We start from the raw sequence: 26024 nt of genomic DNA, 5'->3' as shown, positions 1-26024 counted from the left end.
TCCGAGTAAGTTGCAAGATTGATCAATGCCGCTTAGTCATGAACGTCGCAAGACAATCCCGTCTCCTTGGCGAAATACATCCACATCCCTGTGAAGAACAACATGATGCAGCATGCTTAGTCAACTAACATGAGAGCTTCTCTTGCCTTCGCGGCGGCGACCATCCTACGGGCAGCTCTGCTATACTTTGGCTACACAGACATCGACTACCTGGTCTTCACAGATGCCGCTCGCTTCCTCTCGCACAACAGGTCTCCTTATGATCGAGCGACATACCGCTATACACCACTACTGGCATGGCTACTGTATCCCACGACCTGGGGAGGTCTCTGGTTCGAGTTCGGCAAAGCACTCTTCTGCATTGCAGATATCCTTACAGGCTGGCTTATCATCCTCATCTTGCGGAAACGTATGAGTCTCGACAAGGCCACGAATTATGCTTGCATCTGGCTTCTCAACCCCATCGTGGCCAGTATATCCGCCAGGGGAAGTTCTGAGGGCGTAATAGCGTTGCTTACCATCGCTTTGTTGTGGGCTACACTGGAACGGCGGATTGGGATTGCAGGTATCCTGCTTGGAGTCGCTGTTCACTTCAAAATTTACCCGTTCATCTACGCCGCAAGCCTATTTGTATGGCTTGATCGCAGTAAAGCTGGCAGTGTTCCAGTGGCACGAAAGGACCGAGATCGACCACAATGGCTGGAAAGTGCTCTGTCCTTCATCAATCGGCTGAGACTTCGACTAGCACTATCCAGCTTTGTAACATTCATGGCGCTGAACTTCGTCATGATGCAATAGTAAGTCAGGTGTGAGGTTTTCTTACACCACATTCATTGATCTCGTGTTCAGCTATGGTATATCGTTCCTCAAGCATACATTCCTATACCACTTTACTCGCATCGATCATCGCCACAACTTCTCGGTCTACAACACTGTTCTACACTACAATTCTGCATACCCTTGCGAGACTGCGCACCTCCGTATCGAATCGCTTGCTTTCCTACCGCAGCTCCTGCTCTCGGTCATCATCATTCCACTAGCACTGGCAAGAAAGAATCTGGCAGGCACCATGCTTGCTCAGACCTTCGCTTTCGTCACCTTCAACAAGGTCTGCACCAGCCAGTACTTCCTCTGGTATCTGGTATTTCTGCCGGTCTACCTGCCAGACACGACCTTGCTCTGGGGACGCCGTGGCATCGTCATGCTGGTCGCGTGGGTGCTCGGTCAAGCTTTGTGGCTTCAGCAAGGCTACCGGCTGGAGTTCCTAGGCATATCGAGCTTCGCGCCTGCTCTTTGGGTTGCGAGTATCGCCTTCTTCCTGGCAAACTGCTGGATCTTGTACGAGATAGTCATTGATATCGGTCGTGGTGGGAACGCCACCCGCCAAGTTAAAGTCGCTTGACGTCTCAGCCAATGGCCTTGACACATCCCATGGCTGCTCCAGCAGCGACAGCACCCAAGACAAGCATTTGCATGCCGTTCTGCAGACAAGTCATGCGGTTCGCCTCACCGACAAGCGAAGTCTTGGCCCAACCGAAGGCGAACAGCGCAATCGCCATGACGAGAACCGACCCGTAGAAGCCGTTTTGGATACTGGACATGAAGAGGTATGGTAACAAAGCCACCAGTCCACCAAGAACGTATCCCAGCGCGATGGTCAAACCAGAAATATATGCTCGGGACGGTGCATAGTCAGCTTCCGTAAGCTGGTGATGAAATCGCATCAAGAAATCGACCATATCCGGTGGCGAAGCCCGCAGGCTTTCTGTCATCTCATCCAGCACACGTTCCGAGAAGTCGTAGTGAGTGAATGTGCCTCTGACAAGGCTAGAAGCAGTCTGCTGATCCTCCGCGACAATGGCTTTCGTCTCGGAAAGAGCGGCCTGGTAAGCCTCAGCTTCACTTTTAGCACCTAGATATCCTCCGAGTCCCATTGAGATACCGCCCGCAATTAGCTCAGCCAGACCACCGTAGATGACTACATTCGTGTCTCCGAGAGCCGAGAGGCCGGCTGTCAAGGCGAAAGGGACCGTGAGGCCGTCACTGAGACCTATTGTTGCGTCGCTGATGATACGTGGGTTCATACGGGTTGGAAGTAGTCGTTTGCTGTCATGCTCCGCCGCGATCTTCTCGTTGATGGATCCGGAGTCGCTCATAGCGACGCCTGAGTCTCTTGAAGTACCTCGTTCAAACTCTGTTGTCGTGGTATTATTTCGTGTCGGTAGCCTCGAGTATCTGCTCTCGTTACTCCTGGGAAACAGTAATGACTTTACAAACAAAGCTGCCATAGTATCAATATTCAACCTCACTGATGCGCCAAGATTTGCCAATGAGAAGTGTACAAGAGATGGACAGCCAAGCGTAATAAGAAGTATCGAACGAACAGCGAAAGAGCAATTAATGCTTACCACCACGTACCGCATTGATCGACACACGAACCTGCAGTAGGTTGGAAACTAGAAGGCCGCATAACCATGATCGGCCGTCGTCACTGGCTGCGTACGGCACCCACGTGTTTTTGTGCTTTGAAGTCGAGGAATTCTGCTTCCCCGCGCCCGCAGAAAGATCGAAGCTTAACGACGCCACGCTGTCCGAAACCTTAGCGATTGACGACGACGGAGTGCGGCTAGAATTGCTTGGAGGAGCCTGGAGATAGCTGAGGCACGATCATTGCCACTGGGATGGTTCATGTGAAGGTGGGCAAACTTGCGACGACATGAAACGAGTGTTCATCTTCATGAGTATGTGTCAGTCATACTAAATAGTAGGCCGTTTTGTGCTCTAAATGCTAAATACCCCATCTATCGCTTGAGAAGAAGCACAGCTAGTTGTCAACGGTGTTAATAGCATAGCCCTGAGGAGGGTGCTGACCGTCAGGAATGACCACACCATTGTTGTAGATGGAAGGCTTGTTGCCCCACTGCCTCTGGATGGCAGGCAGAACGGTACGACCAGTCTTTGGGGAGACGATGTTGACATTGGGTGCTGGGTAAGGAGCGAAGCCAACATCGCTGTTGAATGGACCAGCGTACGAGCTGTTCTGGAAGATGGTTGGGTTGGCGGCTGTGACGGCGTCGTTGGAACGAACAACATCACCAGTCTTCTCAGCAACGGTCTGGAAAACGTTGGCGCCAACATCCCATCGTCCCAAGGTGTTGAGGTTCCAGTTGGCCTCGACGGTGGCAATCTCGGAGTAGTGGTTGTAGTAGCTAGTGTCCTTGGTGCCCTCCTTACCGGCGATTGCGCCACCGAGAAGGATGGTGAACACGCGGTTGGCGAGGGTGTAGGTGTGGTTCTCATCGAAGGTGACGAGGATAAGGGTGTTCTTCATGAAGTACTCGTTGGAGAGGAGGGGCTCGAGGAAAGCACGAGTCCAGGCGCCGGCAACCGTGACGGAGCTGTCATGGCCATCGGAAGTCATGTTTGGCGTGATGAACGACCACTGCGGCAGAGCATTATTCTTGAGGTCGACGTAGAACTCGGTCGTGTTCTTCTGGTAACTCAAGCGCTTGGGGCTGGTGTTGGCATTGTAGATGACTGGTGGGTTGTGCTTGCGAACATAATCGTTCTTCTTGGTCTGCTGGTTGACCCAGGAGAAGCCCTCGAAGCCGGTGTAGGGCATGTCCTCTTGGTAAGTACCCCAGGTGATACCACGGGCCTCAAGGAGGTCAATGACGGTGGAAACGTTGGACGCAACCTGGTTGAGGTTGTCGTTGTCCATACCGAAGTTGTCGCCACCAACGGCAGCAACGTAGTTGGGCTCAGACGGGTGGGTCACACCGAAGTAGTTCTCGAGCGTAATACCGCGCTGAGCAAGCCTAAAGCTCAGGAATTAGCATTTGTAGATGGAGGATTGTACAAGCTATACAGACGTACCAGAGCAAGTTCGAGTCATTAGCGGCCTTTGAGTAGTCGGTGTTCTCGAGCCAGATAGTGATGAAGCGGTCGAAGGCACGGCCTGGTACGTCACCAGTGTTGTGAGCTGCGGTGGATGCAGTTGCAGCGGCAGCGGCCACAGAGGCAGCAGCTGTGGCAGTGTTCACAGAGGGCGCTGGGACGGTGGCGTTGGCATTGCCATTGGAGCTGCCATGAGGGCCTGGTGGTGGGCGGCCACCTGGTCCAGCTGGGGGAGGTGGTGGAGGTGGAGGAGGAGCTGGGCCACCTGGAGGTGGAGGCGGTGCTGCAAAGACCCCGGAAATGGCAAGAGCAGTGATAGCGAGAGCGTTCATCTTGTCGATGGGTACAGGAAAAGAATACTAGAGGCCTGATGAGATGCTCTCTGGGAAGTGCTTAAAGAACGTTGGTGACCTTTCGAAAGTGGGAGAAGGCGCGAAGGAATATATTACCATGCTCACTTCAAAAGCACGTTCTCGTTAGGACACTCGCAAAGTGTGGCGAGTGAGGAATATTGTCCTTGGTCCCACGCATCTGGTGCCGATTCCGAGTGCTGTCCACAGCGTGTGTAGCATCTCATTGGCTGAAGCGCGCACATGGGCAAGAGATTGCAAGCAGTGAAGACTTCCAGAAGCTCTGATGCAGTAGTACGGTGCCGTATAACGAAGCTAAGCACTTCGTTAAGCTCCACCATTCCGCAAAGAGTTCCTCGGCCATGCATCGTTCCTGGATGGCGTCTCCGCTTGTGCCGATCAAGCATAATTGCGGAAGGAGCGACTCGAGGTGAGGTTGAGCATGTGGGCGATATCGAGACGATGATTGGTCTGCAAGACACTTCCGCTTTGTCCGAGTGACTTCAGCCGCAATACAGGCGGGCCGTCGCCATTGATATGCATATGCAGGTCAAAGTGGCGCCTCAAGTGCAGTGTTGGACACTGGCCTCTCATAGACAAGATGATGGTCAGGATCTACTCGTCTGACCAAGAAAGGCAAGTTCTACAATTGCAGAAACAGACACTCCGTGAGGATCATTCGTCAACGTAGAACATGACGCCGAGGTGAGGCTTATCTCTTTTGCCATCTTCTAGGCACGTGTGCAAGACCAGACGACAGACGGCTGTGACGCCCGAACATCGGATAGCACATCCGAGAGCGTTGACGTAGCGAGGCAAATGTATCCCGGACATTACCTGTTCTGGCGAACATCTTGACTGTACTCTACTGATAGAGTGCAAAACATGGATCGTCACAGCGAGGAGGAAGAGCACGAGCTCTCTGACCACAGCAGTATCTCGAAGCGCTCGAGTACTGCTGAGCAAGAGCAAGGCCTTCTGGGTGCTTGGAAGCAGGAGGAAGATGGGGAAGATGCTGGCAGCGAGCAAGACTTCAGACGACCGGTGAGAAGACGTCGGTGGCATTGGACCGTGTGGGCGACCATTGCTGGAGCGACGTTGTTTGCGGTCCTGATTGCGGTAGGCTTCGTCTTTGGTCTGCAACACGATGCAAGAGAGGCAGTTGAGGAGGCCCTGGGAGTGCATACGAGTGACTACATACTCAGTCCGCACTGGGACTTCAATGCCAAACCACAACGGAGAGAATATACCTGGACTGTACGCGATCAGGTCCACAATCCGGATGGTGTCTATCGACCTATGCTTCTGGTCAACAACCAGTTCCCTGGACCCATGATCGAGGTCAACGAAGGCGACACCATTGTCGTGCATGTTGATAACCGAGCTGTCAATGCAACCTCCATACATTGGCATGGTATCTACCAGAATGGCACACCACATATGGACGGCACCGTCGGCATCACGCAGTGCCCTATTGCGCCGGGCGGGAAGTTCACCTACGAGTTCACCGTGCCCGGACAGAGTGGTACATATTGGTGGCATGGACATCAGGGCGTACAATCATCTGATGGTATGCATGGCCCACTCATCATCCACAGCAGGAAGGAAAAAGAGCTCCAGCAGATCAAATATGACTCGGATCGTGTAATCATGGTGTCTGACCACTACCACGATCTCTCGTCTGCACTTCTATGGCAATATCTGAAGCCGGATATGGAGAACACCGAACCAGTACCCGAGAGCGGCTTGATCAATGGTCAGAACATCAGAAGTTGTGATGAATATCCACATCGTGAGTGTGACAATAGCACAGCGAATGTTGGGCAGGCAACCTTCGGACTTCGACCCAATAGAGCGCACCGCCTACGCATCATCAATGTCGCCGCTTTTGCCGAATTTCAATTCCAGATTGACGAGCATGAACTTGCCGTGACAGAGGTCGACGGGACGGATGTTGTTCCCGCCAACTTCCATAGAATCAATATCAACCCAGCTCAGCGTTACAGTGTTGTCATCAACACCACTGCTACGACCGCTGACTCTTTCTGGCTCCGCGCACGCATGATAACGCAGTGTTTCACCGACGCACCCAAGACCTTGCAGCCTGATGTTTATGGCATAATCAGGTACTCGAACACGGAAGAACTGCCGACTTCGATAGACTGGGAGGAGCAGCTCGAATCTGAGTGCCGCGATATGGATACGAAGGAGCTTGCGCCCGTGGAAGTCATTCCAGCACCTGCGAAGGAAGATGCTTTCTTCTACTTTAGGTCGAATTTCGAGATTGGAGACTACCGTCTCAGTCGTGGCATGTTCGACAGTAGCACCTGGAAACCAGATGCACGATCCACGACACTTTTGCGCACCATTGATGGATTGGTAGAAAGCAATAGCTCGTTCGCCGCCTCCAATACCGCTGAGAACCCTGCAGCTTTCATCAACGACATCGCCTTCGACAAGTCGCGTGAGCTAGTGCTCCAGACGACAGGCGTGCAGACTGTAGATATCCTCGTCTCCAATTTCGACGACGGAAATCATCCTCTACATCTACACGGCTACAAATACTTTGTCCTCGCCCAAGGCCATGGCTATCCACCAATGAAGCAGCCTATGGATGGGATAACACGAGACAACATCTCACCTCTTTACGAGCACCTTGACCTTAGCAATCCCTTACGTCGCGACACGGCTTCAGTGGAAGCATTCGGCTGGATATTGCTGCGTCTCGTGGCGGACAATCCAGGCGCATGGGCATTTCACTGTCATGTCTCTTGGCACACGGAGGCTGGTCTGCTTATGCAATTCTTGACACGAACAGATGAGCTTGCGAAGCTTGAGGTGCCGCAGGCCAATCGGGATCTCTGTGCTGCTGAGGGTATTGAGAAGGGTATGGGGCCTGATGACGAGGAATACTGGGACCTTGCGAAGTGAGATCGAACGTGCGAGCGTGATTGACAGCATCACGATATCACGATGCCGGGCTACTAAGCCGATACTCCAAGAATGCTTTGCACTGGCGCCAAATGCGAACCTTCACGAGGCGAGTAAGGCATACCGCCAGCTCTATTGCTCACATCCAAGGCGCTCTGCGCTGTCACAAAGCGATCACACCGCGTGATCGAGCCGCGGGCTTACTATACAACGGAAAGCTCGCTACAGGGAACGGTAAATGAGCTCGCAATATTGCACATCATAATAGCTAGTCCTCACGAGAAGGTTTTGTCCCAGTACGAAGGCAATGTTAGATCGGTAAGCAGCAGCTTACGGCAGCTGCAAGCAGATTTGTGGGCACGATGAGATGATAGCACGTCATCCCAGCAGCTGTGGAAGAAATGAAGACTAGCTTCAATACATATAGAACCTCCAGAGGAACGAGCAAGAAGAGAAACACTCTCTAACATGACACATGAATCATAAACCCAACTGTCAAACTTTTCCGCCGCACTTTTCAATTTCAGCACTTCAGTTTCTGCCCACCGCCCAACCCACCCATGGTCTGACTAACCAATTCCACAAACCCCAACCACTCACTAGGAAACGCCTCGTAAGATGGCTGATCGGTAACATACAAACCAGCCACCTTTTGCTGTCCCAGCGCCTGTGCCACAGCATTCTGCATCCCTGTCAATCCAGAACCAAAGGAGTTAATAATCATAGTCGTTTGCGTCTTCTTCGTCCCCTGCAGATTGATCATCCCTACGTTTTTGCCCTGATTTGTCTGGGAAGTATAGGCGGACCCGGAAGATTCAAAAGTGTTGATGTAGTCTGCGATGTTGTAGAAGATACTATCCACGCTCTGCCCGGAATTGAAAAGTGAAGTATTTCCTCTCGTCAGCGTTTCGCCCGCGAAGGTCGTAAGGTGCGACATGTAATCTGCGTTGGAGGCGGCGGAAGGCGCTTCATCGTAGAAGATTCCCGTGAGATGGATATCGGCGTTGCTGCATTTTCCCGGGACGTTCCAGGCTTGGTAGGCGGAGATTTCGGCTTCGAGGTCGGAGGTGGGGCGGGTGCAGGGACAGATGTCGCTGCCGGAGTCGCCGCAGTCCCAGCTGTTGGCCGTGTGGATGTAGCCTAGGGCTTGGATGTTGGGGTGGGAGTTCAGGGTGGCCATGGCGGTGGCGTAGTCGGAGGATGGGCAGCCGGTGCCGGGCCCGTCGTTTGGGTTGACGATGACTTGGAATTGTACGTCTGGGTAGGCTTTGGCGGCGGCGAAGAGAGGTTGCCAGCTATTGGCTGTGGGCCAGATGTATAGGGGGAGGAGAACGAAGCCGGCGTTCAACATGGTCGTGGTTGGGTGACTGGTCTTTTGATCAAGTCGGGTGGGTTTCGTCCTGTTCTGGTGGTCTATCTGTAAATGAGCGTGGGTATCGTTATGAAGGAATGACTGTAGTCGGTGGCAAGGGAGTGACTGTAGCTGATCGTGAAAGACCGTGAGTATTGCCCAGCAATATCGATAAAGAAGGAATGCTCAGTGATTGACCCAAGACCCTACCGCGCTCCATCTTATACCACCGACTCACTCCCTACCATATTACCTTCAAGCCCACGGGCATATTAATCAAATTCTGCAGGAGCAGTACCAGCAGCCACCACCAGGAGGCGCGGCAGAGAGGAATCGCAGGCACAGCCAAGCACCGCATGCAGTCATACTTTCAGTGTGAAACACGCCCACCACTCCACGTTTTCCTCGGCGTACGAACCACGTCCGGCTTACCAAACCCTTTCATCCTTTGTAGTGTGTAGATTGAAACCAGGGAGCAGGCTGTATGCACGCTGCAGGTGTTCGCTGGAACAGTAGCGCGCGGCAAGCCGAAACGTGATTCGGCCCGCCCGCCGTCCTTAGTGTCTCCTGGCGTATATTGCTTGACTTTTTTCCAGGTTCGTGGGAGTTGGTGGCGTGGAGGGGAAAAGTGTGTTCTGGTCTGGACAATTGCATTGACTTTGCTTATGGGGCGGCAGAAATATCACTTCGACGGTGTGGGATGAGAGCATGGTTTGTAGCTTGTGGGTATCATGTCGCGCTGGAACTATCAAGTACAAGAAACAGAATTGCAAATGGTCGTTATAGTCGTCGTAATGCGCTCTTCCCATGTGAGCGCTCCATATTTGTTCAACACAGCATCCTCCAGTACCCATTCTGCTAGACTCCGCAAATTCTATGTACGCCCAGTAATCGTTCTTCCGCCTTCCCTGCATCCTGGATCTCATCGTCTCCCTTGTTTACACATAATATTGCCGCCTGCTGCTGTGGTGGCTTCGTCGGGAGCCAGATGGCCTGTCGTACCCACCATCACGGCTTCCGCGAACATCACGGCTGCGAGAACGGTGCCGGCTATGGTTGCGCGAGGATGTACGATATTCGCGCTTGACGACCACACGATCGTCATTGCGGTGATTTCGAGCGACTAAAAGAGCGAGGAGCTGTGGATCAAGAGTCAGCCATTGGTCCATGAACAGAGAGATATGATGATCAACTTACGAAGGTTACGAAGAATGCCAAGATGGCAATGATAGCCAGTGCAAAGCTCGCCTTGAGCATAGTACAAGCCTTGTTCGCGGAGAAGGAGAGATATCCACTCCCATTGTTGAATCCAGCATCTAGATTGGTGCAATTCTGGTGTGCAATGTTTCGAAGGTAGTAGACACCCGCAATCAATGCACCAACGAGGCCAAGGTCGAATAGTCCAACGAACAGCGCGTCGTGCCTTGCGCGCAGGTAGTCGATGGTTGTGAAGACTGCCCATGCCAGCGCTATCACTGAGACTATGAAGAGGACGAGGATGTAGTCGGGTGTGAGGAGGTTGGCGTGGACGTATTGGTGGACGAAGTAGGCGAGCATGCCTACGATGGGGATGAGGATGATGATCTCGAAGATGCGCCATGAGAGGAAGAGGAAGCCGGAGAGCGCCATTGCGTGGTTGTGTTGCGGGTAAGCTAGTAGTGTTGTGGGTTGGTATCAGGCCTCGATGTTGAGGATGATGTTGATCGTTGCTTGGATGGTGCTGGTAGAGTGCTGTGGGTTTGCAGTGAAGACCAAACTGAACAGTTATAACAGCAGTGTGGTGGTTATGTGGGCGGGATGCTGCAGCGAGGAAACCGGCTTATCTCACGTTCCCTGACATGCGCGGACATCCAAGGCGCAGCTGTAACCGATGTATGTACAGAAAAGCAGGCAAAGACAGGAAGCTGGTAACTTGCAATGCCAAACTCTACATCAGCTAAAGTTGGCAGTCATCTATTTATTGCGTCGACGCTGCAGCCGTTATCAAGATGGCGGGGGCGATGGAGGAACGAGCTCCGGGACAAAAAGTGGGGAGGCTGGCGGCGGGCCGCAGAAACCGTTGGCTCGGTGGCCAGCCGAGAGCCCGAGACAGATGAAAACAGGACTGCGACGCGTTTGACGTGCGTCGATGATGTCGTGACGCAGAGAATATGTTTATGAGGCAGGAAGCGATATCGGTATGAACTGTGCGTGTGACAGCTAACGGTATCGCGTGGCAAGGTGTGGCATTGTATATTCGGCCAAGATCCCAGGAACGTCCAAGCGGGATGCCACGCGAGCTGGACCACGACCACGGCATTGGAACGAGTTCGTGACTTCAGTCTCATCGTGGCATGCATCTGAACATTGGACATGACTGTCCGCCCACCTCATGATGGTAACCCTCGATATCAGGTCATACTCATCCACTGGACAGTATGATGGCAGTCTGGGCTAGCAAGGACGATGGCAGGTCTGATGCAAGATCATTACCTGCGGCCACATACCGCTACCCTCCTCACGAGTAGAATGGACCATCACCATCACATGGTCGCCTGGAGGCCCTCGACCGCACTCACACTGAACGCGATTTCTTTGTCTACGATCGAGGAGCAGTCCGGTCGGCTACAATGACCACACCTCTGTCGCCTTTGTAGATTCACATTCCCGGGCATGTTAACAGCACAAAGGACATTGTAATGCCATTCCATGACCGTGGTGATCGGGCTTGGCACCGCGCGGGACGCACTCGGTCGGCATCTAAGAACTGTGGTCGACGCATGCGGAAGTCCACGTTCACGGTAATGGTAAAGTAGGGTCCAGACCGCTGGTCATCTTGGTACCAGTCGAAGTCTCTTGGCATCTTCTCCTTTCCCATCAACTGCATACACCCTAAAGTTCTACTCTCCACGCAGGCTGGACTAACTGTGGCCAATCATGGTGTCTTCAGGCAGTGTCCAAATGGGCAGACCAGCCCCTGAGTTCCGCTGCACTGCAGTAGTAGATGGCGGCTTCAAAGGTGAGACTTGTCCACCCATTCATATCCGACTCAGCAAACATGTACGAAGCTAACACAACACCTCAGAATGTACCCTCTCCGGCTACACCGAAGCCAACCATTGGGTCATCCTCGTCTTCTTTCCCAAGGCCTGGTCCTTCATCTGCCCCACGGAGATCAAAGCCTTCTCAGCCCGCCTGGAAGAATTCATCTACTCCCGCTCCTGTGCCGTGGTCTTCTGCTCAACCGACAGCGAACACTGCCTCAAAGCCTGGAATAACAGTTCTGAAATGGAAGGCGGGTTGGGCGGTGTTCACGTCCCGCTCATGAGCGATTGTAATCATCAAGTCAGTCGTGATTACGGAGTTCTGATTGAGGAGCAGGGGGTGGCGCAGCGGGCGATGTTCATTATTGATTCCAAGGGGGTGGTTAGGTGTATCACTGTCAACGATGCTGATGTCGGGCGGAGTGTGGACGAGGCGCAGAGGGTCCTGGACGCTTTGGTTTTCAAGGACGAATTTGGTGAGGGTTGCCCGGTGGACTGGAAGAAAGGCGATACGGGGATCAACACGACAACCAACATCGAAGGCAAAGTCGAGCTCAAGAAATCCTGGTCCGAATGGGCTCGTCCGAAGCTCAACCGTGCTTGGTCTGGTGCCAGTCAGCGGAGCATGGCGTCTGTCATGTCGAGCGGAGGTACGAACAAGCCGGCTTCTTTGCATCGCATGACTATGTCCGCTGCTGGATTGGATATACCAAATCGCGGCATGAGTAATAGCCCCTTTCTACTTGCAGGGAGTGAGTGGGAATCAGAGTCCACTGATCAGTCCAACGAGTGCGCCGGGATTGTCGAGCAATCAGATGGAGGAGGCGATGATGCAGCAGCGATTGGAGAATTCGCAGGCGGCGATGCAGAATCAGAGTGTTGTCGAGATTGCGAACTGAACTCTCGTTAATCCGCGATGAGTTGGCGCAGCGGAGAGTATCAAACACAATCTTTTACGAACTTGAAACGAAGGTAGTGCGGTCATGAGGAGGGAGCGAGTGTTGCCACTTCTACTGTCAATGTTCGTTAATTAGTATACTGATGGTGCTATATTCCTGACATCTCTGCGTTCGTTCTATCATCTATCATATAATCTCCGGCCAGTATTGCAGAAAGTTCCCATCGACGCCAGTAACACACTTAAGAATGTAATGACCCTACCTACATCCATTGATACTCATAAGAAAAGAACTCCTCGCTAAGCTGACGAAGTACTACTGGAGCCCACAGCAATACTACTCGTACTTCCCACGAGCTTCGCACCCCAGACCCCTCCATTGCTCACCGCAGCGCCGAGGGTGCTCTTCCGATAGCATGCTGCGCCAGCGAGACTGACGTCTACGCACCCAGCAGTGGAGTCGCAGCTGTCGATGCAGTCGGTGAAGCTGGAGACGTAGCTCCATGACAGGTCACCTCCGGCATGGTCGATATTGCACTCGATTAGGAAGGTGTTGCCAGAGGGGGCCGTGTAGAGTGTGTTATTGCCTGCGGGACAGGCGAGAGCGGTAGGCGTTGCTGAAGCTGTGCTAGAGGACAAGGTCGATATCGAGGTCGAGGTCGCAAATGTGGTGATGCTGGTCGAGGACATCTGGGTACTTGCAGTGGCTGTCGCAGAAATTGCCGAAGATGAGGTTGTAACGAGCGCCGAAGTGGTTGTTGAGGCTGCGGAAGTCGATACAGAGATTGCTCGCGCACCCCATACACCATTGTATACAGGTGCACCCACAGATGACTTCAGGTAGCAAGCTGATCCCGACAGAGATACATCCACGCAGCCGGACGTACTTGCGCAGGCGGCGATACAGGCTGCGAATGAGCTGGCTGAGAGGCTGCCCATGTCTCCGCCGGCATGATCTAGTAAGACTGGTTAGTATTTCACCTGCACAGCTATTTTCGAAGATGGTTTAACATACCAACACCACATTCGATGAGCCAGCTCTGACCACCAGACTGATATGTAGTCGAGTTCGAGCCTGGACAGGTGACCGCAGAAGGTGTGGCAACGGCGAAACTTGTGGAGAAGGTCGAGGGTGCGAGACTCAGGCTGGTACTTGTGGAGGTGGTGGCTGGATTCGCCAGAGAACTGCCAATAGGGACAAGGGTTGATGATGTCGTACCGGTCAGGAGTCGAGCACCCCAGACACCATTGTTGACAACCTCTCCAACTGTGGACTTGAGATAGCAGGCCGAACCGGACAAGCTCATGTCAACGCAAGCGGGATTCTGAGCGCAGGCGTCGATGCATTGCTGGAAGTTATTGACGCTTAGGCTCGTCAGGTCACCTGCAATATGTCAGTCATGGCCAATGGTCAAACGGAAACTAGCTATAGCTGATCACTGACCTCCCGAATGATCGATACCACATTCCACTATAAACGACTTCCCGTTAGATGTCACGGTAGTTGCATCTGAAGTTGGGCAGGCTACGACCGTCGAAGAGGCGGCCGATGCGGAGCTGGAAGTCGAAGAAGTCCCAGGGCTGGTGAATGCGGCTGTCGAGCTCGTGGCCGATGTAAACGCCACAGAAGTACTGCGCACACTGGTCGTAGTCCCCGAAGTTGACGATGATGTCTGGGACGATGTAGAAGGAACCATCAATCTGGCGCCCCAGACTCCACCATTGTTAACAGCGGCTCCTAAGCTAGACTTGAGATAGCACGCACTTCGACCCTAAGCTGACATCAATGCATTGAGAGCTCTGGGAACACGCGTCAATGCAACCTTGGAAGTTGCTTACGCTCAGAGAAGTGAGGTCTCCGCCCTGCCATCGAGTCAGTAAGTAGACCTTCCGGGAGGTTTGTCTTTGGTAGAAGACTTACTGCATGGTCAACGCCACATTCAACAATAAAGCTCTTGCCACCCGATGTCACAGTCTTGCCGTCGCTGGACGGACAAGCGGGTCCAGTCGCAGTCGGGGTGCCACTGGCTGCTGATGAACTCGAAGTTTTGCTTGGCGCCACCCAGGTGGTGTTTTGATATACAGTCAAACGATTTCCAGCACCACAGAACTCGGTACTGTCGCCAGAGCACAGCATATTGCAGTCGCTCGAGGCAGCAATACTTGAAGAGCTGAGACTGTTCCCGCAGTAACACTCTGAGCTATATTCAATGCCAAAGTACTGTGAGCCTTGACAGAAGTTGCCGCACTTCTCCAAAGTCATCGAGTCAGATGTAGTCGACCTGTCTCCCAGTGCACGGACGCGACCAGCATTATCAACAGAGCAGCTCGTGTAATACCAGTCGTTGCTAATGACCTCCGGTGTGCCTGGTGCAGCTGATATGTTTGGCCTGCCAGCGCTGAAGAGTGATAGCCGGTTAGCACCACCGCAGGTCTCGGCGTTGTTACCAGTACAGGTAGTGCCACAGGAACTGTCAATGACCTGAGTGGCGAGGTAGCCTACAGAGGAGCCGCAGAAACATTGGTTACCATTCTCCGTACCAGCGATCGTGTTACCACGAGATGCACACAGGGCCGTGCAGCTTTCGACGGTATTGTTGAGACCTTCGTAGGCCAGGTTAGTAAGGGTGGCTGGGTCCTGATCGGACCAACATCCCCAATAAGTCATCTGCCCTGCATACGTATAATTGTTGGTTGCAGCAGTTGACTGGTTAAGAGCCGGGTTCGGGAAAGGGTCATCCCCACTCTGTTGACGAGGATAGCCAAAGTCGTAGGAGCGATTTCTATCGCCATAGAAATTGTCGATGAAGAGACGTGCTTGACCAGCAGCCGATGCCATCATAGCTCCACCATCATGACCAGAAGCAATGAAGTCAACAGTATCACACGCATTGCCGGATGGATCAGAACAGCTCGGTGGGAAGGCTTTGATGAAGTTGAAGAAGCGCTCGTTGCGGTTGGCGCCAGTCGTTCCAGGAGCACAACTCGAAGAATCGTCGCCCAAATCCAGTGTACCTCGAGCATAGTTGACAGCCTTATTGTTGAAGTTCGCCAAAATGTTTGCGCGACCAGAATTGACAAGGCTCAGACCATAGGTCATCGGGTACTGCGAGAAGTTGGTATATCCTTCACGGTAATTATCGAACGTGGCGCAAGATGAGGTCGACAGTGGGCGGTCTGTACTGAGCCAGGCGTAGGAGTTAGGATTGGCTACCCAGTATGAGACCGGAGTCTTGACGCTCCCTGGCTGGCCGATGGCAGCATATCGTTGGACCGTCTGTCCACCAAGTGAATGGCCCTGAGATCATGTGTCAGGCGTGATTGGCAGCAGCAACACTGGAAGTGACTTACGGCGACGACAAGCTGGTTGATGTTGGGGAACATCGCCTTGTTGTCAAAGTACTGGAGCATCTGGTCAAGCACGTCATAGCTAGAGATGTTCTTGCTAGACGTCCAAGGGTATTGATTCATGCCGCCAGCAGACCACTGAGAGCCAGACCAGACGAGACAGTTGGTGATTGATCCCTGTGCTGGTTTGAGGCCATTGATCCACGGGTAGCCGCCGGTGTTCTTGTCATCGCCATTAGGGAAGTAGGGAGCAACGATAGCTACGGAGTCCGGGTTGATGTTGGTATCGGACACTTGCGAAAGGGCGCTCAGCATGTTAGACTCGTATGTGCCAGGATCCCGGTTGAGACCATGTATAATAATGACTGCGCGCTTCAGGTTAGCCGGTACCAGGCGTTGTCCATCTCTACCGTGGTTGATGTAGTTGATCAGCGTCAGATTGCTGCCCTTGGTGCCGTCGCGGATCTTCCAGTACGCGATCTCGGATCCCGGTACGCCTGGGAGGGTAGTATTGATGAAGTCGCCAGCGTATTGCTGGGCTGATGCGACTCCAAACAAGACAGCACCGAAGCATAGAACGGCAAAAGCGAACGACATTTTGTGGTAGGTGACCACGTTCAAATGGTACAAGCAAGCAGGAAGGAAGTTGAGCCAGTGAATGGTGGACTTTGAATAAGAGAATGTGAACAGAATGAAAGGACGGCAATGTATCCCTGTGTAGTCGGGTTCAAGGTAGAGATCGAGGAGAGATCATCCTTCGATGGGCATGGAGGACATATACAGATCGCACGGAACCATAATGCCACCACGATGCCAAGTATGTGCAAAGCCATCACACCCTGTGTAGGTCCATCACAGTCGGCCTTATTCCAGAGAGGACCCGAGTATAGGAGGATAGCGATCTGGTTCCGTGTACTACAGCGCACAGGACCCGCCTTAATCGCTTGGTTCGGTGATCAGTATAAGGAGTGGCCATGAACGTGTCGCAAAGAATGACCCAGGGCCCGGCGCGTGGCATGGAGTCTTTGTCTCCTCGCGCGATGTAGGGCGTCTAGTGGTTGGCCCCGTCTCTTTCCGTACACACTTTGCCATGGCCGCTCCTTACATTGTCCAAAGAGGCAGTATTGAAAGCACCTGTAGCACTGCTTCAAGGAGACTCTGCTACCTGCAAAGTGTCTAGCGTGCAGCCAAGTACCACTCCACCAGGCACGGTCAATCAAATGCCGTCTACACGGTATGTAGCGTGTCTATACTTGCATTGTGGGTCCTTTAGCTTGGTGTGCGAGCCGAAACAACCTCGATGGAGCAGGCCGTATGCCTGTCTTTTCCTAACGGGCAAGCCTCGCAACGGATACATGGTCCCGTGGACAGTAAGATAAATAAAATGACTGCACTAGCAAGCCTAGTCTTTTCGCGTTTGGTAGTACCAACTAAACACCACCACCGGGGCTCGTCGCCGTCTTGGACCACAAGTGCGGGTCGAAGAGTAAAGCCTGAGAGGTTGCGGCTCTTCGCTGACCCGATGTGGCATGGTTACCGTTAGCTTCCGTTCTGCAAAAGGCGCAGCTGCATCAGCTTCACTATATGAATAACCTCAGGCTTGCAGCTGAACTTCATCCTCACCACTGCGCCTCCAGGTGCTGCCTCATTCATACCAAATCGACTACGGGACTACATCTTCAGCGGCGGTTGGGGCTTCACTGTCAGCGGTCTCACCTTGCGACGCCTTCCGACCGTCTGATCAATGGCCAGTCTGACGCGTTCGCCGAAAGACACAAATTCGGCCTGCGGTCTGTTTCGATGTCTGTATGCTGCATTGCATCCACTGTATGACGTACCTGCGTTGGTTCACCCTGGTACCAGCCAATGATTGTGGTCAGTATGCATGTTGCGGTGCTGGAAGCAAGCGAGCAGATGTTCGCAGCTCTAGCGGCCATATGCGAGACATCATACGTACTCTTCTCGAACATTCACCCTGGAGTCTCCCTGGCACGGTATTCAGATGACTCACGGTCGTCTTGTCCGTGCTCTGTTGACGCCTTGAGAGGCAGGCGCAATGGTGAGGCCGCACTGAGCTTGTCGCTCATGACCATGACCACGTAATCAGGTCGCCCTTCGGTGGCCGACCTTCACTTCCACTGCTAGCTGTTCATATCAATCTCCTCTCTTTCCCATCCGTCGTACAACTCCAGTATCACTCCTGCCACAATTACCGCGACCTAACGACCCTCCACTCATTCTGCGTCGTACCACTTGTCAACGCTTGGACCGAGACCGCTACGAAAACGTCGATTCGTACGAGATTCTCACGAGTCAAGCACTGGTGCGTAGTTCGGCTTCTACGCATCAGGCGACGCCCCACTGAGACCACCAGCAGAGAACAGCCCAACCAAGTGTCAACATCGGTGGTGTCTCAGGCGACGAGCTTGATGGACGAGTCGATCACAACCGACGTGGCCATATCCGTGAGCGAGAAGGGCGGCAAGAAGCTAAGGAGCTCGATCAAGACTCCAACCGGGTCAGTCGGTAAGTTGCGTGCCTCCATAGTGGATCGGAGTGGAACACAATGAAGTAGATGCTCATGTCCTCGCCAGCGTCGAACATGCCGCCTGTCAGTCCGGTGAACACCCGTGGCTCCACCACACCTCCGAGCAAGCCCGTCGTCATTCACGCACCAAGCGGTCCTGTCAGCATAGAGGGTACGCGCGACCGCGGCTGGGATAGTCATTTTCGGTGATCAAGTGTTTATGTTAACATGCTTATCCGCTGGTGCTGCTAAGGGGTTCGTATTATGCTCCTGGCTTGCACGATGCCTCGAAGAATCTGCCGTGGTGGAGTGTAATTGAGTAAATGAGAGGACGATTGATAGATACCCTGCCCCGATGGCCATGTACATGAGCTTGTGAACACAACATTTAACTCAGGGACACGGTCTTCAAATTTCACCACTTCCATTACGACAACGATGACCGTACGATCCCAATGCACATACTCTTCTCTGGTCTGTCTTGTTTTGAGTTGTCGACGCACATGTCGACAGATCCCATCTAAAGACGAGCGAAATCCGATGTAGTAGATCATCTGGCAGGCTCGCTTATCTGTACCCATAGCTAATATCAATGTCCACTACCACTTTGCAAGTGGTGGCTAAGAGTCTGGAGGCACAGGCCATTTTCTACGCTTTCGTCAATTTGGTAAGAAGGTACCTTTGGCTGTGTAGAGGCCAATTCATCGGGAGTTGTGTTGTTATGGTCGAACGCGGAAGGCAAGCGGGCTGGTGAAAGTAGACCTTTAGACGATATGCTGCGGCGTGCCGTCCAGCAAGTGGCCCACGGGAGTGGGTGGCCGACGATTCGATATTATTAAGGTATGGTATCATTCAAAACAGGGTATCCTAAAAATCCATACACATCCGACGCAATGAGCTAATCTGTGCCCAAACACCTCGACCTCTTGTTGTGTGCCCTAGATACTGATAGGAAATACTTATACACTCTGCACGTTGCGAGCATCCATGTTGTCAACCTTGCTGCGCATCTCACGGCCCTTGTCGGACCACGGGAAATGGGCGACTGGAATGAGGAAGAACGAGTTGCTTGGGTCGGCAATACCGGCGAGGGCGTTGTACCTGTTCCATCGTCAGTACAATAAAATAGATGGATTGTGGATAATCAAACTCACCAAGCAAGGAAAGCGGCGAGGATACCGAAGACACCACCGGCCGTGATGCATGGACCATTGGGCGCGCCAGAACCGTTGAGCAGGTAACCAATGCCGAGCAAGAGGAAAGCCATGTCAAGGGTGAAGAAAAGCAAGAAGAAGGCCACTGTGGATCTCAGTGTGCAGATGAGCAGGAGGGTGGTGAAGATGAACCAGCCCTGTAATTTGTCAGCATCGGCTTGCCTTGCTGAACAAACCGTGCAACTCACCATCAAGAAGAGACCAAAGGAGTCCAAAAATGCGACTTCACTGCCGTCCGCTGCAGTCAAGCTCGAGACAATCTCAAAGCCTCCGGGAGTGAGAATGATAGCGACAGCAATCCAGAAGCCACCATACGACGAGAGCGCAGTAGCACCGAAAGTGTTGCCAACAGCCATTTCCCTGTGCAACGTCAGAAATCGTCTCCACAACATGACTTCACCAGATAGTTACATACCACATGCCGGCAAGCAGCTGGACGAGACCACCGTAGGCGAAAGCGGCACCGATGACGAGAGAAGGACCAGTAATACCACGGGTGCCCATGTTGATCAGAGACAAGAGGAAGGTGGTAAGGGCGAAAGCGCTCAGTCCGAGAGGAGCCGGGTTGGCAAACTTGCGGCCCTCAGTCGACTTGTAAAGACCAGGCTGAAACTCACCACCGAAGGCAGGAAGTCGGACAGAGTCGCCAGTGTTGATATGCGCAAGTGGGTTTCCACCATAGTCGTATGGCTTGCGCTGCTTCGCGGCATGGTCGACACCATGGGTGCCATTCTCAGCCTTCATCTCCATCGTCGACGCATTTTGTTCCTGAGCGGTAGACATCTCGAGTCCTTTTCAGCGACGATAACCGGGTGGTACGGACTTAGTCGATCGATAGAAAGGCCCTCCGAAAGAGAGAGATTGAAAAGCAAACAGCAGGGAGACGGAGGGTAAGAGTGATCGCGTCTCTACCCTCAAATATATAGCTCGAATAATGACAAACATGCAGCTGGCACTAGCTCCACAGGCATTTCAGAACGGTGTGTGGGGAGGTCCCATGCCATCTCCGTCTGGAGTTAGAGGTTGCTCAAACGAACCAATAAGGCCTGTCGAGGTTGCTCTCGGCAAATGATGAAGCAATATCGATGGCGTGAGCATTGACCAAAGCCTGTCTACTTCATGCCCGTTCACGGTGCCGCAATATGGCGACCAGTGTATTTGTCCCGCTACGCAGCCTTGCGAAGCGAGACGCACAGTCTACCAACTCGCAGCTGGCTAAATCGCATGCTGTTGTTGGCTCTATCATATTCTGCAGTAGCAACGACGCCTCTGCATAGCACGAAGAAGACTGCTTCTGTCGCACATCCAAGCGATCTCGGGTTCTCATTACGATCAATGATGCGCTTACATGGCCGCTAAGACATCGTTCTGAGCTACAGAGGCGCTTCTTGGCCTGCGTGACCGGCAGACCCGGCGAGTTGCTTGACATTCTGCGGCCAAGCTAGTAGCAGAAAGGGGAAGATGGGCGCATTAGAAATGCTCGTTTACGTCGATCTCGGAACGGCGGACATGTTGGCGAACCTTATAGCGAACACCACCTAAAAGTTCTGCGGCTGCGATACAACATATTGATTGCGCACTTCCAGCAAACAGATTGCTGGATCAGGGCCTTGAGATGACCGTCGTACATGCAACGTGAGCAGTCCTTGTTTCGTGTGTCGTCTTCGTGACTGGTTATCCAGCGCCACGGTATCCACGCTGTCGTACGGCAGGAAAGCAAGAGCACCATTTGCGAATTTGTCACGAGGCTAGACCGAGGCATGTCATTTTGGTACGATTGATGCTTCTCAGGACCAGCGGAGGGCGTCCAACCTTCATGCTCCATGGCGTCTAGGTGCCAGCAGAGCCTCAAAACTCTTCTTTCGCCCGTGAATTCTATTATCCAGATCCGGAGCATGCCTTTGGTTCGTGGAATATCCGTAAAATGGCTCGATAATTCGCTATAACGAGAATAGACGACCATGATAATAAGCGCGGTAGTACGTACGGACCAGCGGTGCTCAGTGTTCGCTTCCCGGAGGAACGGAAGACAGCTAATTGCAAAGCACTGTCTTACACGGACCGCCCTAGCCAGGACACATGGCGTTCGAATAGAGCCGACTGGATTTGTTGTACGATTTATCCTTACCCAATCCCTGCATTTGCCTGGAAAGGGTACGGAGTGCAATTCCATACACTTTCGATGCAGCTGCAGCATGGCCCGGCAGCATCCTGGCGAGTGCCGTGCATGTAGCGTGCGCGACAACGCATATATGCGCACAGCAAGTGTCTTCACGCTCGAACTGAGCCAAGACATACGGACCGGTGCTGTAGATTGTTTCGTACTCAGCGCTCACTGCCATCATCCAAGGCTATGTTCCAGCCGTCGCTGTTGCAACACCGTAATCTCGTGGCGCAGGATGTCGCAAACGACATAAGCCCCCTGCACGATTTAACCGGGGCAACGAGCAATTTATCCGGTGTTGGACATAAACAGCTTGGCTAGGTACTAAAATGATCCTTCCAACCACAGCACAGCTCAGCTGTATAGTATCTTAGCGCCTATGTACGGCGTGCTCTGGGCCAAAGTGTCTTCAACATGGACGAAAGGAACGGCGAGACTAGTTTCATAATGCGAGGAGAATGGTCGTCTTCTCGAGGCTATATACGTTGACGACGTACAGGTCGCTGGACTCTAGCTTCGACCTCGTCAGGACCTCCTTCATACGACCGACTCATTGTACGCACAAGACCTGCGAAGTCATCATCTAGTTGGCCGTCCATCCTCCGTCTGCAGTGAGCGTGGCACCGTTGATCTAAAAGTCATAGTCAGGATTTATCAATGTCTGACATACGGTTTCACACCGTTGCTGCACTTACCACAGAAGCAGCGTCTGAGCAAAGGTACGACACAAAGTCGGCAATCTTTTCGATCTCGACCATGATGAGATGTTCATTCGGGACTGTTGATGATCAGCCTGGTGTCAGTCGAACGACGAGAGGCCTTCTTCGCTCACAGGCCTGGGCATGGACGCCATATCCTTCCATATTAAAGTTGAGGCCTTGTTCGGTAATGTACTTGCTGGCTATGTTGGTCTGCATGCCACCTATACACAAGCATCATTAGCATGGCACGAGCAGACTCCTGTTAAGAGGCAAAGACTTGCCTGCAAGGATCGCGTTGCACCGGATGCCCTTGCCCTTGTAGAAAGCACCAGTGTTCTTTGTCAATCCAACGAGGCCGTGCTTACTAGCCGTATATGCAGCGCCGCTGGCAAATCCGCGCAGGCCAGCGATCGACGAAATGTTCACAATTGAGCCCTTGATGTCGTGCTTGAGCATCAAATTTACCGCTCGCTTCGTGACCATTGCTGGCGCGGTAAGGTTGATAGCAATCACACGATCCCACATGTCCCTCTCCATGGCTCCAACTGGGTCGAAGCGATCCATGATACCGCAGTTGTTGATCACGAAGTCGACATGGCCGAAAGTCTTTTCGGTTTCGGCGAAGAGATCGTCCAGAGCAGCATCGTCAGTGATGTCTGCTTTCACCACAAGCGTACACTCTGGATAGGCACTTGAGACTTTCTCCTTGAAGTCGGCTATGAGCTTCTCATTGATGTCGCAGACGACGACATTGGCGCCTTGCCGCAGGAGCTTCTCTGCGATTGCTCGGCCTAGTCCACCGCATGCACCAGTGACGAGGGCGACTTTTTGAGTATGAGGTACCGAGTCCATCTTTGCTCCTTCGATGAGTGTGGTTGGGTAGCGGTTTTGGGTAGCTCAACAACTATGTATAGGTGCCAAAGATCACACAAGGTGTCAAACTAAACCGCCCTCCAATCGTACCACATGAATCCTTCGTTTGGAAACCTGCAGCGCTTTCGCGAACTTGACGTGGCGCCAGGGAACATCCCTCGTCCCACGTTATGCTCGTTATGCAAGCTATCTCGGACCGAACACGACCTGGAGGGAAGTGCGGTGGAAGTTTTTGCCTTGTTCCTGCTCGAGCCAGGTGTTGCAGCGGGGCCAACGAGTGGGGCGCCGAGGAGCGACGTTTGTCACTTTCCCTAGTTGGTGAGTCTTTCGATCTACACGATTATACCAATCATGGCCTGCTCGCTTACCTATACTCCTCGTATGGCTTCCTGCGCTCCAGTCAAAGTACGAGGAGATCACAGGACCTAGAAGACGCGCCATATTCTGGTGACACCCAACCATTTGCTGTCTATAGGATCGGCCTGCCCATTAATAACCTGTTGAGGATGCGATCTCGATGACACCCGAGTCTTCACAGAGCGGTGTCGATAATCGCGGCGTTAGTAGTACTCTATGTTCTGACGGCATTGTCCTGGCTCTAAAGCCCACGCCACCAGAGGGGAGCTGGCAAACCATATCATAGACTTGGCAAACTCATATCTTAGATTTGGCAAACTCATATCTGGGTCGCTAGCCGCTATCACGCTGCGAGGCCAGCGCGAGCATCTCTAGCAACATGGCCTGAGCTAATGCGATGTAGCTGCGGAGGAGGAAGACTGCCACAGGCCTCCGCGGGCGGGAAGCTTCATCACTCGGTATGAGGGAGGAAGGGCAAGTCTGATTGGAATGAGTCGTGGGTGTTGTTTCATAGCACCGATTCGTTAGTCATCGAAGCTTCTTCAACCTGGAGCCTCCAAGTCACTATAGTACATATATAGTTCACACACCACCTCCAAATGGATGGTTAGAGTATCGAAGTAACGCAGCCATGCTCTTGCAGCCTCTCGTGCTACGAAGAGGCAAGATCAACCAGCGCCGCGGACGCTCGTGATCCTTCTCGGCACAATGGCTTCCTGCAGGACGTCGCCATTGTAGGCAGCCACATACAGCTCCATTGCCCTCTTCAATCTCATCCTTACTAGTTGTGTCAGCCAGTACTGCTCATAACATTGCTTTTTCTCCCCTAAGCAACGCAAGAGTTGTAATCATGACGGGAAGCACTCCAGCCAATCGACCTCACCAATCCCACAATGAAACAGCAACCCGCTACTTCGAGCACTCCTCCGCCCCACGCACCAACACAGACACAATCATAGTCGAAGCCATCCGCGCCGAGTACCCCGACCTCCACCTCACAGTCGTCCCTCGCTTCTCCCTTAACCTCTTCAGCTATGCCGCCGCCGGCCACGCCTCGATCGCTCCCATCGACAAAGAAAAAGACCGCCTCACATGGCGCACCTTCATCCCACCCGCCACACGTCTCTACGGCCAACGAGGAGCACTCGCCGATATAGTAAAGCTAGGGAAATACCTCTTCGATTGGCAAGGGAAGGAATTCGTAGTATACATAGTAGATGGTCGAGACGGAAACTCGCCATACCCACAAATCGTGAACCAATACGTCCTCTCCTCCTCCATCGAAGCCACGAACAGCCTTCTGTTTGAGGCCGGAGCCTGGGGCGCCGAACTCCACGACGAAATTTACGTCTTCGACGGTGGCTTTTGGAGCAAGAACCGCGAACTATGGGAAAGCGTCCAAAACGCCCATTGGTCAGACGTCATCCTCGATGCCAAAATGAAGATCGCGATCAAAACCGATGTCCTAAACTTCTTCGATAGTAGGGATACCTACGAACACCTCCGCGTCCCCTGGAAACGAGGTATAATTTTCTATGGGCCGCCCGGGAATGGCAAGACGATCAGTATCAAGGCCATGATGCATAGTCTCTACGACCGCGAGCAGCCCGTGCCGACGTTGTATGTCAAGACGTTGGCCAGTTTTGCCGGGCCAGAGTATAGTATCAATCAGATTTTCATGATGGCGAGGCGGATGGCGCCTTGTTATCTGGTGTTTGAGGATTTGGATAGTATTGTGTCTGATAATGTGCGGTCTTACTTCCTCAATGCCGTGGATGGGATTCAGAAGAATGATGGAATTTTGATGGTTGGGTCGACGAATCATCTCGATCGACTTGTAAGTCACAACGTACACATGGTCTCTTACACTATCGGCGATGCTAACATCTCACAGGACCCAGGTATAGCCAAACGCCCCTCCCGCTTCGACAGGAAATACCTCTTCCCCAACCCTAATGAGAAGGAACGAACGGCATACATGCAATACTGGCAGACCAAACTATCCGACAATGACGATCTTGACTTCCCAGATAAACTCTGTCCTGCCATCGCCAAGATCACCAACGGGTTCAGCTTCGCATTCCTCCAGGAAGCTATGGTCGCTGCTCTGCTGTCGATCGCGAGGGATAAAGACGTGTTTATTGAGAGTGTTTGTTTGGAATGTTTGGAGGCACATAAGAGGCCAGGTAACGGGAGGAGTTGTGAGAATGAAAGCACGCGGCCGTTCAAGGGGCTGTATGATTGGATTTGGACTGTGAGACAGATGGACGAGGAGGATGGGGATCTGGATAATTATCTTTTGTGGCGAGCAGTCAAGAAACAAGTCAGAATCTTACGCGAGGAGTTGGGCGATGAGAAGGGGAAGAGATGACCTCGGAACGCAGTGTCGA

The 26024-nt window shown here is 52.8% G+C and overlaps 12 protein-coding genes across 12 annotated transcripts; 5 read left to right on the top strand and 7 right to left on the bottom strand.

Moving 5' to 3' along the window:
• Positions 1 to 129: 129 nt before the first annotated feature.
• On the top strand, positions 130 to 1402 carry GPI14 (GPI mannosyltransferase 1; the record flags this gene model as incomplete). Its single annotated transcript, XM_064836428.1, has 2 exons — positions 130 to 797; positions 850 to 1402. 2 exons carry the CDS (start codon positions 130 to 132, stop codon positions 1400 to 1402), a joined length of 1221 nt encoding a protein of 406 aa, XP_064695819.1.
• A 4-nt stretch (positions 1403 to 1406) lies between these two features.
• On the bottom strand, positions 1407 to 2423 carry CCC1_1 (Protein ccc1; the record flags this gene model as incomplete). Its single annotated transcript, XM_064836427.1, has 2 exons — positions 1407 to 2250; positions 2419 to 2423. 2 exons carry the CDS (start codon positions 2421 to 2423, stop codon positions 1407 to 1409), a joined length of 849 nt encoding a protein of 282 aa, XP_064695818.1.
• Positions 2424 to 2824: 401 nt separating this feature from the next.
• LTS14_003723 (uncharacterized protein) lies at positions 2825 to 4229 on the bottom strand (the record flags this gene model as incomplete). Its single annotated transcript, XM_064836426.1, has 2 exons — positions 2825 to 3818; positions 3877 to 4229. 2 exons carry the CDS (start codon positions 4227 to 4229, stop codon positions 2825 to 2827), a joined length of 1347 nt encoding a protein of 448 aa, XP_064695817.1.
• A 712-nt stretch (positions 4230 to 4941) lies between these two features.
• LTS14_003722 (uncharacterized protein) lies at positions 4942 to 7178 on the top strand (the record flags this gene model as incomplete). Its single annotated transcript, XM_064836425.1, has 2 exons — positions 4942 to 4952; positions 5123 to 7178. 2 exons carry the CDS (start codon positions 4942 to 4944, stop codon positions 7176 to 7178), a joined length of 2067 nt encoding a protein of 688 aa, XP_064695816.1.
• Positions 7179 to 7701: 523 nt separating this feature from the next.
• On the bottom strand, positions 7702 to 8529 carry LTS14_003721 (uncharacterized protein; the record flags this gene model as incomplete). Its single annotated transcript, XM_064836424.1, has 1 exon — positions 7702 to 8529. The coding sequence occupies one exon, from the start codon at positions 8527 to 8529 to the stop codon at positions 7702 to 7704; it is 828 nt and encodes a 275-aa protein (XP_064695815.1).
• A 922-nt stretch (positions 8530 to 9451) lies between these two features.
• Positions 9452 to 10158, bottom strand: LTS14_003720 (uncharacterized protein; the record flags this gene model as incomplete). Its single annotated transcript, XM_064836423.1, has 2 exons — positions 9452 to 9652; positions 9727 to 10158. 2 exons carry the CDS (start codon positions 10156 to 10158, stop codon positions 9452 to 9454), a joined length of 633 nt encoding a protein of 210 aa, XP_064695814.1.
• A 1287-nt stretch (positions 10159 to 11445) lies between these two features.
• TSA1 (cTPxI) lies at positions 11446 to 12462 on the top strand (the record flags this gene model as incomplete). Its single annotated transcript, XM_064836422.1, has 2 exons — positions 11446 to 11527; positions 11594 to 12462. 2 exons carry the CDS (start codon positions 11446 to 11448, stop codon positions 12460 to 12462), a joined length of 951 nt encoding a protein of 316 aa, XP_064695813.1.
• A 288-nt stretch (positions 12463 to 12750) lies between these two features.
• LTS14_003718 (uncharacterized protein) lies at positions 12751 to 16395 on the bottom strand (the record flags this gene model as incomplete). Its single annotated transcript, XM_064836421.1, has 6 exons — positions 12751 to 13406; positions 13466 to 13834; positions 13895 to 14222; positions 14290 to 14313; positions 14372 to 15748; positions 15802 to 16395. 6 exons carry the CDS (start codon positions 16393 to 16395, stop codon positions 12751 to 12753), a joined length of 3348 nt encoding a protein of 1115 aa, XP_064695812.1.
• A 1832-nt stretch (positions 16396 to 18227) lies between these two features.
• Positions 18228 to 18535, top strand: LTS14_003717 (uncharacterized protein; the record flags this gene model as incomplete). The annotated part of the gene is made up of 2 exons (XM_064836420.1): positions 18228 to 18324; positions 18393 to 18535. The coding sequence occupies 2 exons, from the start codon at positions 18228 to 18230 to the stop codon at positions 18533 to 18535; spliced, it is 240 nt and encodes a 79-aa protein (XP_064695811.1).
• A 749-nt stretch (positions 18536 to 19284) lies between these two features.
• On the bottom strand, positions 19285 to 20322 carry mug86 (Meiotically up-regulated protein 86 protein; the record flags this gene model as incomplete). Its single annotated transcript, XM_064836419.1, has 4 exons — positions 19285 to 19426; positions 19480 to 19676; positions 19728 to 19899; positions 19955 to 20322. 4 exons carry the CDS (start codon positions 20320 to 20322, stop codon positions 19285 to 19287), a joined length of 879 nt encoding a protein of 292 aa, XP_064695810.1.
• Positions 20323 to 22286: 1964 nt separating this feature from the next.
• LTS14_003715 (uncharacterized protein) lies at positions 22287 to 23256 on the bottom strand (the record flags this gene model as incomplete). Its single annotated transcript, XM_064836418.1, has 4 exons — positions 22287 to 22334; positions 22399 to 22481; positions 22536 to 22625; positions 22770 to 23256. 4 exons carry the CDS (start codon positions 23254 to 23256, stop codon positions 22287 to 22289), a joined length of 708 nt encoding a protein of 235 aa, XP_064695809.1.
• A 1228-nt stretch (positions 23257 to 24484) lies between these two features.
• Positions 24485 to 26005, top strand: LTS14_003714 (uncharacterized protein; the record flags this gene model as incomplete). Its single annotated transcript, XM_064836417.1, has 2 exons — positions 24485 to 25471; positions 25529 to 26005. The coding sequence occupies 2 exons, from the start codon at positions 24485 to 24487 to the stop codon at positions 26003 to 26005; spliced, it is 1464 nt and encodes a 487-aa protein (XP_064695808.1).
• Positions 26006 to 26024: the final 19 nt, after the last annotated feature.

The sequence above is a fragment of the Recurvomyces mirabilis genome, assembly GCF_035927965.1.
Source record: "Recurvomyces mirabilis strain CCFEE 5264 chromosome Unknown scaffold_8, whole genome shotgun sequence".
In the NCBI taxonomy this organism is placed as follows: Eukaryota; Fungi; Ascomycota; class Dothideomycetes; order Mycosphaerellales; family Teratosphaeriaceae; genus Recurvomyces; species Recurvomyces mirabilis.
This window is presented reverse-complemented; position numbering and strand designations above follow the sequence as displayed.